This window comes from Mytilus trossulus, chromosome 10, assembly GCF_036588685.1.
Source record: "Mytilus trossulus isolate FHL-02 chromosome 10, PNRI_Mtr1.1.1.hap1, whole genome shotgun sequence".
NCBI lineage: Eukaryota > Metazoa > Mollusca > Bivalvia > Mytilida > Mytilidae > Mytilus > Mytilus trossulus.
In genome coordinates, this window is record NC_086382.1 from 47,780,005 (window position 1) to 47,790,832 (window position 10,828).

General features: G+C 29.8%; 1 protein-coding gene across 2 annotated transcripts; it reads right to left on the reverse strand.

Annotated features, from left to right (window-relative positions):
- Positions 1 to 2,086: 2,086 nt before the first annotated feature.
- Positions 2,087 to 10,706, reverse strand: LOC134687508 (pre-mRNA-splicing factor SYF2-like). Of its 2 annotated transcripts, none has more exons than XM_063547867.1 (7): positions 10,611 to 10,706; positions 7,111 to 7,208; positions 6,214 to 6,339; positions 5,128 to 5,245; positions 4,711 to 4,801; positions 3,971 to 4,069; positions 2,087 to 3,452 (listed from the first exon to the last, which is right to left on the reverse strand). In XM_063547867.1, exons 2-7 carry the CDS (start codon positions 7,192 to 7,194, stop codon positions 3,287 to 3,289), a joined length of 684 nt encoding a protein of 227 aa, XP_063403937.1. In that variant the 5' UTR covers positions 7,195 to 7,208; positions 10,611 to 10,706; the 3' UTR covers positions 2,087 to 3,286. The 2 variants fall into 2 exon arrangements, with proteins under 2 accessions (XP_063403937.1, XP_063403936.1); XM_063547866.1 differs by lacking the exon at positions 10,611 to 10,706 and adding an exon at positions 10,500 to 10,523.
- Between the last annotated feature and the right edge of the window lie 122 nt (positions 10,707 to 10,828).

Genomic DNA, 10,828 nt, shown 5'->3' on the forward strand with positions numbered 1-10,828 from the left:
AACAAGAAGAGGGACACACTTTGTTCACATGGGAATACCGATAGTTTGTTGAAAAACACGTTCTCCAAACCTAACACACATAATGTCAACCTTCCACATTTTGCTTGTACAACCTTATTTGAGTATTCGAGAATACAAAGTTTCATGAACAACTAAAGAGGCATTTAGAAGAACTTGCTCCCAAAAAAGTGTATTCTGAATAGCACCAACTTGGATTTGTCCATGGAGCAGCATTGTGTTATAGGTAGGATCTTACAATATAAATATAGTTTCATTATGTAGCAATTAGTAGTTGTGTCTGCAAAATGTATACTAAATATCATAACAAGAATAAAATTGAGAAATGGAGAATGAGAATGTTTCCATAGTACACAGATGAGTAAAAAAACATGTTCTAATCATTTCTATGCTCAGTGGACTGAAAAAATTGGGGCAAAAATCTAATTTGGCTTTAAAATTCGCAATAAGAATTCACAGGGAAAATGTATACTAAGTTTCAAGTTGAATGGACATTAAAAACTACCTTGACCAAACACTTTAACCTGTAGCACGACAGATGGACAGATGAATCAATCAAAGGATGCACAGACAAAAAAACATAAGTTGGGCATACAAGTCAGTGGCAGATCCAGACATTTTCATAAGTGGGGCCCTAAGAGGCCTGCTGCGGTCATGCTTTATTGATTCCCTATTTAATCAACCAAATTTTTCACAGAAAAGGGGGGGAGGGGTTGGCTAGGCCCCTGTGCCTCCACCCTAAATCTGCCAAAGTACAATAGTTGACTTATTTTGGACAGAGGATTCAAAAGTAAGAACAGATAAATAAACAAACAGACAGACAGGTTGATTCCTATTAACATCTACCACCTTCACGAAAAAAAACCCCACATAAATACACTAACAAGAATGTGTCCCTAGTACACAGATTCCTAAATCGTACTATCTCAGTTCGTATCTCAGTGGACTGTGCATTAAAATTAGAAAGATCATATCATAAGGAACATGTTTACTATGTTTTAAAGTTGATAGTTCTTTAACTTCATCAAAATCTACCTTGACCAAAAAATTTAACCTGATGCAGGACAGACGAACAAACGGACGCACAAATCAGATCACATAATGCCCATAAATGGGGTGTAAAAAAACTTGAATTGGATGGAACATTGTATAAAAATTTGAATAAAAGTTCCTGGACAAGTAATCTCAACTTTGTGAAAATTATCAGAAATAGTTCAAAAAATGAACTTTTATTTCTTTCCATCTTTTATTTGCTTCCTGCTTCCCTATTGTAAGTTTTTCTATGAAATGTAATACATAGATAACAATAAATTATCTAGTTTGTTTCAACAATAAGACATAAGCCCAAAATGATTTCTGTCCACTTAATTGGCACTGGTACCCTGTACCTTTTAATTTTCACATGGAGCACTGCATAAATAATGATGAATTAAAGAAAACCCAGATTTATTCAAGTTGCCTAAGTGCTTCTGATGAAAAAATCAAGAGGTTATTAGAGCAAAGAAATTACTGGTGCCAGCATGTACAAAATGGTGAAAATAGTTGGCAAACATTTAAATATTTCTTCAGAAGGACTACTACAGTTCAATGTTTCACTGATATCCAAATTATGTTGATGACATACTTTGACCTATAATGGTTTACTTTTATAAATTGTGACTCGAATGGAGAGTCGTCTCATTGGCACTCATACCACATCTTTTTATATTTAATTATGGTAAAAAAGTGCCAAATTATTCCATATAAGTCACAGAAGGACTCAAACCAGAATCCCAATACTTCAAATATTTTCAAACATGCATAATATAATTCTTCAGTTATGTCCAGAGATACAAATTACTACAATGGCAAGGATATATTAATGTAGGGGTCACAGTCCCCATGGAAGCTAGTAATATGAGGAATAACTTTGCCTATATTGCTCACCTTGTGGAAAAAATAACTAGTTTAGGACTGCCAGGTGAGCAAAAAATGCAGTTATGTAACTGATCACAAATAACAGACTGAGATGACAGATAGCAATAGACTTGTATGGATATAAAACCACTGATTGTTAGAGGCTCTGTGGTAAAAAGTCATATTTATTAATCGAAATTAGAATGTCCTTATTCAGGAGCCAAATGAGTTACATATTTACATACAAAGAGAAGAACTAGATGATAAAAAGATAATTAAAACAATATTCAGTTAATAAACACTGAAACACAGCTGTATAAAATAATATGATATTTCATTTAAAAAAACACCTGTGCACTTATCTTTTTGAAAAAAAATTGCATATTCCAATCATAATAATTTTAAATCCAAATTTTAGTTTTTTATATGTTAGCTTTGTGCAATTTTTTGGTGATAAAACTTCTATCTTCTTTCATAATGTTGGATATCCAAATTGATATTGTCACTTGCAGGTACACATTCTTTGGCAAAGTAATGTTTAATAATGAAATATAGAAATATACACAAAACAATATATTTAATATACAATCTATCATTTATTATGTGCATGTTAAATTATTTATATTGTCTATGTTGTAATAAACTGTTCATGAAAGGGGAGATAATTCATTACTGTATCATCCAACAATTGAAATTAAACTAACAGTATTCTTTTTAATCTAAAATCATGCTGTCTCAAAAGAGGTTCTTCTTCAATTTATAAATGATTTGTGTACAAAATAATTTAAATAATTAAACAAATTAAGATTATGAAGTTGTAGGTGTCAAAATGTTTCATTATATGCATGATCTTACAGGAAGAGAAGTGAACAATACAAAATCTAATACATGCTTCATTTTTCATGAACAAGTACATAGTATAATATCATAAAAAATCTCCATTCAATTACAAAAAAATGTTTTCAATCCTATATGAACATCAATATCAGTTGTTTTTTCCCTTTGTAAAACTCTATGCCATGTGAATATCATTCTGTCTATCAAATATTTGACCCAAAAAAAAACAGAGGTTTCAAAATGATTTGTAAGGCAATTTGAATATATCTTTATCAATATCTTTCACATTTTTTAACCTCAGTGAATCAGCTTCTCCTTGATTCAGAATATTTTTTATTAGGTTTTCAATTTAATGATCATTTGTAATAATTACTTCGATAATTCATACAGGGAACAATTTTAAATGCATTGTTCATCCAAAATAACAACTCTGACCAGGTTACAATATATAAATTAACCTCTGTTTTCAATAAGCATACAGTTCTGTTCAACACCATAAAAACCAATATTACAATATATACAGTTCATTTAGGATCTATACTGCAGTTCCTCTCTCCAGATTCTGTTTAATTTCAGCTGTGTAGGTACCATAGAATCTCTCCAACTTCTTGTTGAATTTAGCATTTCTCTCATTGATAAAGTCTATATCTGCTTCTTCATCTGTTGTTCTTCTCCTACTGAACTTTTCTCTTTTGGCAATTCTTTAAAAATAAAAATAAAATAAATTGTACACTTGAAATTGCATATTATCATCAATAGACTGTAAGGTGTTATATATCTTATCAAGAGTTTTCGTTTTTACAAAGTATTGGTTTTTTTCTAGTTTCAGAGAAATGTTAATATAATGTAGACAATATGGATATTTAGAGGAAGTCTTCATGTATCCCAACAACACCAGTTAAATGAAAATATTGCACATCTCTATTCTTTATTACAGTACATGGGTTGTAATGCTTAGTTGATGAAAGAGTTGCATGGACTAAAATTAAGGGCCAACTACGTTTTTGTTTTGAAATCACGATTTGACACCCATCTCTTAACACGTTTTTTCATAGATCTCTTTTTTACAGCTTCCATGATTAATTCATTATTTTTAGGTTTTTACTTTATGCTTTTGAAACTAAATTGCTTTAAAGATACATCCCAGTTGTTTAGGGAGTTATTACAAGTCCGATTTTGACAAATACTTGTTAACAAGCAATGTGACAAGAGTACATACTGTTTTTCCAAGTCTGTAACCATTTTATCTACAGCGTCTGGGTTGTCTTTATGTTGAACTGTACTCAGTGTACTTGTTGTGGCATACACTTCATCACCTCTGGAAACAAAAATAAAGTTTGACTATAATTATACAGTTATTAAGGTTTTGATATATCACGGACTGATGTGAACAGTAAACTGATATAGCAAATACACTTCATTTATAGTAAATGTATTTCCATCGAATACAGAAAAACATGAAAATAATTAAAATTAATAGAAAAACAAAATAATAGCGGATTATGGAAAAAAAGGTGGAGGGTTAAAAAAAAAAGTCCTGTCCCCCAAGTACCTATGTGACACTGTATCACCAGTGATGCCATTTTTGCCAACGGATACACATTAAATTAGGAGAGTGTGTAAAGGTTTACCCATTTATCAATTCTTTTTAGTTTCACAAATAATACCTTGTAATTTCATATAAGAATTTTGTTTATAAGATTCAGAAAATGCCTAGCTAACTAGGTCTTTCTTCCAATGGAAACACAATGAGAATAATTCATAGAAGACCTTTCATACGTCATTCTGATCAAATTTGGATAAAATTGGCCTTGTTGTTTCAGAGGAGAGGATGAAATAGGAAAAGTCAACAAACAATGACTGACAATTTGGTGGCAATTATTTTCAGGTCAGGTGAGCTAAAAATCATGTAATAATTTGACATAAGTTAATTTCAATTTGACATAATTCATATCTTACAATTTTTCCTTCAGTCTTTGGTAATTCTCTAAATCTGGTTTGAGAGATTTTGTGTTCCTTTGATATTGTCTATAGGTTGCTGTTGCATAATCTAAAAATATATATATATATTGACAGATATTAAAATTAAACATTAATCAGCCATGTGACCTTTGAGCTCATCTATTGGGGGCGCATGATTCTTTAAGTATTAAAGGACTTATTGTAAACTGATTTAAACAATTATTTCGCCACTTGTATAATAGTGGTTGTTCTTAAATAAAACATACTTTTCATTTTTGGTTATTAATGGAAAAAATCTATGGTAAGTAAAATGCATGAACTTTGGTTTTTATTAATTTTTTTAGGGATTGGAAAGATAACAATTGTACATAGTGTCAAATGCAGATTATCTACAAAGTTTTATCAAAAGCTAACCAGAAAATCCAGGATCAGGATTATTCTTTTTCTTCTTTCTTTCCCATTTTTCTGCTTCATCAGCACCAAGATCTAACAATTTTACTCTGTCAAAATCTTCTCCTTTTTCTTCACATTCCTGAAAATGGTAAAATATTCAGCTGTATATCAATATACATGAATATCTTTCACAGTAAATCTCAAATTTGGCTCTTTACTTTGTTTATCATTAGTTTGTTTCATGTGGTTTTACTAACCTACACACTCGTCACTTTTCCTCACATGAATTTAAACCCATATACTATAAAATTGAAAATGGAAACATGGAGTGTGTCAAAGAGACAACAACCCATTCATAGAGCAAACAACAGCCGAAGGCCACCAATGGATCTTCAATGTGGCTAGACACTTCAGCACCCAGAGGTGTCCTTCACCTGGTCCTTATAAGAATAAGAATACTAATTCAGTGATAATGGAAGTTATACTAAACTTCGAATTATACACAAGAAACTAAAATTAAAAATCATACAAGATTAGCAAAGGCCAGAGGCTCCTGACTTCAGACAGGCACAAAAATGTGGCAGGGTAAAACTGTTTTTTGAGATCTCAACTCTCCCCCTTTACCTCCAGCCAATGTAGAAAAACAAACGTGCAACAATACACACAATGAATAAAACATATCAAATTCATTAATTGTATAAGCTGACACATGCATAGAAATTAAAGTTTAAGTATATTTAACTTTTAATCAAGTTTTTACTTCAATTAATAGTAAAAACAACCATGAAAATTTCAATTGACCAGTATTTGCCAGTATTGACCACTTGGGTAGTATTGTCCGGGGGCAGTAAATACCACCAGTAAATCCAGGGGTTGGTATTTACCGCCCAACCTTGATACCCACAGTAAAACTCAGTTTAAAAGAAGTCCAAGTTCGATGTCAGAATATGAAACAAAAGAAAATAAGCAAAAAGACAATAATATGTAAATAACAACAGACTACTCGCAGTAAATACTGAAATGCCAGTATTCATATAGTATTATACTATAATACTCATGTATATTTCCTCATGGTGATTTACTTTCTACTTGTTGCATGCTACATACTTTACGTTTTTTTTCCTGGCTTTCATCCCATTCAACTCTCTTTCTTTTCTGTTCCCAATTCTCTGGTAACTTCTTTCTTCTGTCTTCTTCAACCACTTCTTGGTGATTCATTTTTCTGGCTTCATTCTACAATAAAGAGTCAATTCCAGTATGGATGTGCTTTGCTTATCAATAAAATTATACATGTATATAATGGTTTTTTTTAAAACATTTTACTTGTAATCTCAACAAGATCTTATTATGCTTATCTAATAATAAATATCAAAGTTAATCTTATTGGTTTTTTTTTTATATAATATGCCGTTCTAATAAATTGCATAATAGTTTTTTCAGTCCAGTTAAAATATGCAATAAAAATAAACCCTATGTGTATGTTAAAACTGTATAACAATTATTATTTCTTTGATGTGTGGATAATAGAATAGTAATACATGTACATAGGAGCTTGAAAGTGTGTGAATTACATAAACACTGTACACATAATAACATGGAGATGGTAAAGACATTTTTGAAAGATTATATTAACCTGATTTTTTTTTCAATCCAATGGGTAATAATAAATTTAATGACTATAGCTAAACCCTTATGAATATGAGCAACATGACATGATGTCATAATAAGTAATTTTCCAATCCATAATTCATATCATTTTGGCTGAACTATGTGTTCTATCTGGAAAAGTTTTAATTCAGCAGTTTTTAATTATCATATCTAAAATTTGCCAAATATATCAAAGTTGTAGGATTGTGTCTCATCCATGACTGATATATTAATATTCATGATATTACAAACTTCATCTTGTATATACCATGGGATGAAGTGGGATTAAGTTTTTGCAGCAATTATTTGATCATTCAAAGTAAATAATTCATTTATCATGTTTATAATGAAACTTACCATTCTGAGTTGTAAATTTCTGAGTCTGTCCATTTTGTTTGATTTAGAAGTTCCTGCACTGAGGGATGTCTCTGTTGATGCCATGCTGGACTGTTCAGCTATTAATTAAAACAAAAATGAATGGATAACACCAGGACTTTTAATTAAATCTTTTTTTTTTAACTGTATGTTGCTCAATAAAATAATGAATAAATATACTATGATATATTTTGAGGTTCGATTTAGGATGTGGAAATCTGATTTTTTGGTATGATTCAGAAAAAATATTTATAATAAACAGCATTTAAATAAACTATTAGACCATTGGTTTTCCCGTTTGAATGGTTTTACACTAGTAATTTTGGGGCCCTTTATAGCTTGTTGTTCGGTGTGAGCCAAGGCTCCGTGTTGAAGGCCGTACTTTAACCTATAATGGTTTACTTTTTAAATTGTTATTTGGATGGAGAGTTGTCTCATTGGCACTCACACCACATCTTCCTATATCTATATATTCAATTATACAAGTGATTACCGTAGATTACAATAAGAGAATCACACTGTTTTTTGTTTGTATAAAACATTTTATATAATAATAAATTGAAGTGCAAATGAAGTATATATGCATTGCATTGTATCATGTATATATATATATTTATCTTGTTGTTTAAAAAGATTTATATAATTTATCTGCATGTATGTTGTCTTTTTTTTATTTAATATATATTGTACTAAAACTTTCATTTGTGCCAATAATTCAGGTAAATACAGGTGAGGGACTTTTAATGATAAAGACAGTTTTTGTTTACATATTCCTCCGAACTCAGTCATCATAAAACCATACAAGGTATGTTAAAACTTCGTTTTAACAACATTATGTTACTTTCAACATAATTATTCAAAAAGGAGTAAAATTGCGAGACAGTTCTAAGAATTATACACTATAGTAATGTTTTAATTTTAACAATATCAGTTGTTTTTCTGGCTTTGCAAATTTTATGGTGCACCTTAACGATTTTTAATATGATGCATATGATAAGCTACATGTACATTTTTGTACAATGTATTATAAAATACTGTATGTTTGATCTTAAAAATTCAGAGTGAGACTTATTTCCTCCGTTTGTATCTGAACTGACAATGTCCATCTATACACTTCAAACATGTGAACACTTTATAATTCTAAACCTCAGTTTTTTTTTTATTAGAAATGAATATAAACAATTATCCAGGAGAAATACTGTTGAAACAAATCTTTTTCACAATACAGCAATGAATATTAAACTTTTCCATTACATGTAACCTATTTTACCTGTAAAATGGCCTAAATGAAGTTTTAATATTTTGGCGTAATTGAAATATAACCTTGTGGCACAAATGAAAGATTGAATTTTTGAAAAATTGGCACAAATGCAATGCGCTCGTTTAAAATATACATATAATCTTCATGGTTACTTGTCACTAATTAAATCACTCTCAGTAAATTGGTTTGATTAAACAATGACATCAAGTACCCATCTGAATGTACTTAATTACAATTTAAGGACAATATAACATGATTAACTGAATTAAATGTATCAATCAATTCAGGTAACATTATTCATGTTATTAATTAAAATTAAATGTATCAGTAGCAAGAGCTAGGTAACCAACAGGATTGTAATTGAATTTTTTCGTGTAGTTCAAATATATTTTGATATGTTGTGTTTAAGAATATACCATATACATTTTGTACATATATATATGCCAAGTAGACTATTTTGAATTTTAACACACCCTGTCCCAATTCGATTAAAATACAGATATTGTTTCATAACGGGCTATCTTGTTGCTGAGCTACATGTAATCATGCTAATCCAAATCAGAGATTTATATTTTTACATGTAGATGGTAACATGCGTACCCAATATAATGTTGTTACTAATTTTATACATAAAAAATATAAATTGAAAATTAACAAAAATAACAAAGGTTTATTTTGTTGCCAAAATCAACACTCAAGAATCATTCACAGCAATAAAGAATTGGTTTGATAGTGTTTTTTTTTAAATATTTAAATGCCATTTGGTCATTTCAAGTCATGTAAGTCATTTAGAAACTTTTCTCTAGACTATTCAAAGATATTTATATGGTGAATTCAGGTAAATATACTGTTATACATATATAAAAAAAGATGTGGTATGATTCAAGGTTCGGCGGTAAATACCACCCCCTGTATTTACCAGTGGTATTTACCGCCCTGGAAAATTCTCCCCAAGTGGTCAATACTGGCAAATACTAGTCAATTGAAATTTTCATGGTTGTTTCTACTATAAATTGAAGTAAAATCTTTAAAAAAAAGTCAAAAATAATGTATCAGCTTATAAAATTAATGAATTTGATATGTTTTATTAATTTATAACACTTATTCTTATTGATTTTAAATTTAGTTTTTATGAATTCTGATATTGCATACTTTAAATACATATACATTTAGGACATGTTTATAAGTGATTATTTTAAAAGTGTTAGAATCTACATGTAATTAAAAAAACCAGACTGAAATGACATTAAACCTTTTTGACAAAGGAGTAGGTATGAAACCTTTTTAAAAACTGAACAAAAGACATTTCTAAAACAATACAAGGCCAGAAATATGAAATTGGCATGGTTCCAAATTTACAGACTTTGAAAGTGATGTTAATCATGTTAATAAGGGGACTTTCCCCTATTAAAGTAGCAAAATATTTTATTTTTTTTACAGAATTACAGCAAAAAATCATTTTACCATGTTTACTTATGAACTAAAAATCCTCAAGTTTTCTTTAGACTTATTTATTTTCCCGCATTTGCGAAGAAATCTACAATGTACTTCCTTCTTTCATTCTCGTTGTCATGAGACTTTGAGTAAAATATATATTTATCAGTCTAGTAAAATATAAGAAAAACAATACCAATTTTATTCTTAATAATTTTTTGATATGAAAATCCTTGATATGAAAAAAGGTAACGTGATGAAAGCGTTTCTTTGTTTACATTGAATATGACTTCATAACTTAAATAATGTCACAACTAAAATTCATATTAACAGAACCAAAATAGGAAACATTCCTATTTCCGTATCGTTTTTTAACATGTTTGAATTAAAATACAAATTCATACAGAATTTGTCCCCTTTTACAGGATATGCCTGCCTCATACATTGTCATATTACAGACTTCGTCCCCTTTCACAAGAGCTTCAAAACCCCTCTCCACTGCCATCAATAGGCGCTCTCTCTCCCGTCAAGTAAAAGCCAGAAATTCGTAACCTCAACTTAACAAAACATATAAAGAATTTAAAGTTTGTATTACAGTTAATTTACACTTTTTGAACACTGGAAATTATTTTGAAATGGTGGTTTTATTTTGTCAAATAACTGTCATTTATAGTACCCATCCGGTCAGATTAAAAAATCTTTATGGCACTTCAAGAGAAAAGAAGTGTATTTTTTTCGTGATTAAAGCTTTGAATGACACTTTCTTAACCCTCGTCTATCCAGTTACCTTCGACAAATAATAACAAAGTTGTTTACGAATGACGTACTGCGAGTCTTCAGTGTATTTATTCATTACATAACTTACGCTTGAATTCACCTTGTCTTAAACGCTTTAATGACTAAGGTGAAGCAGTATTTTCGCATTACAAAAAATATTTGTTTTTTCATTTTATATTAAGGTTTCAATTTCTTTTTATTATTTTAAGATAATTATTGGTAATAATT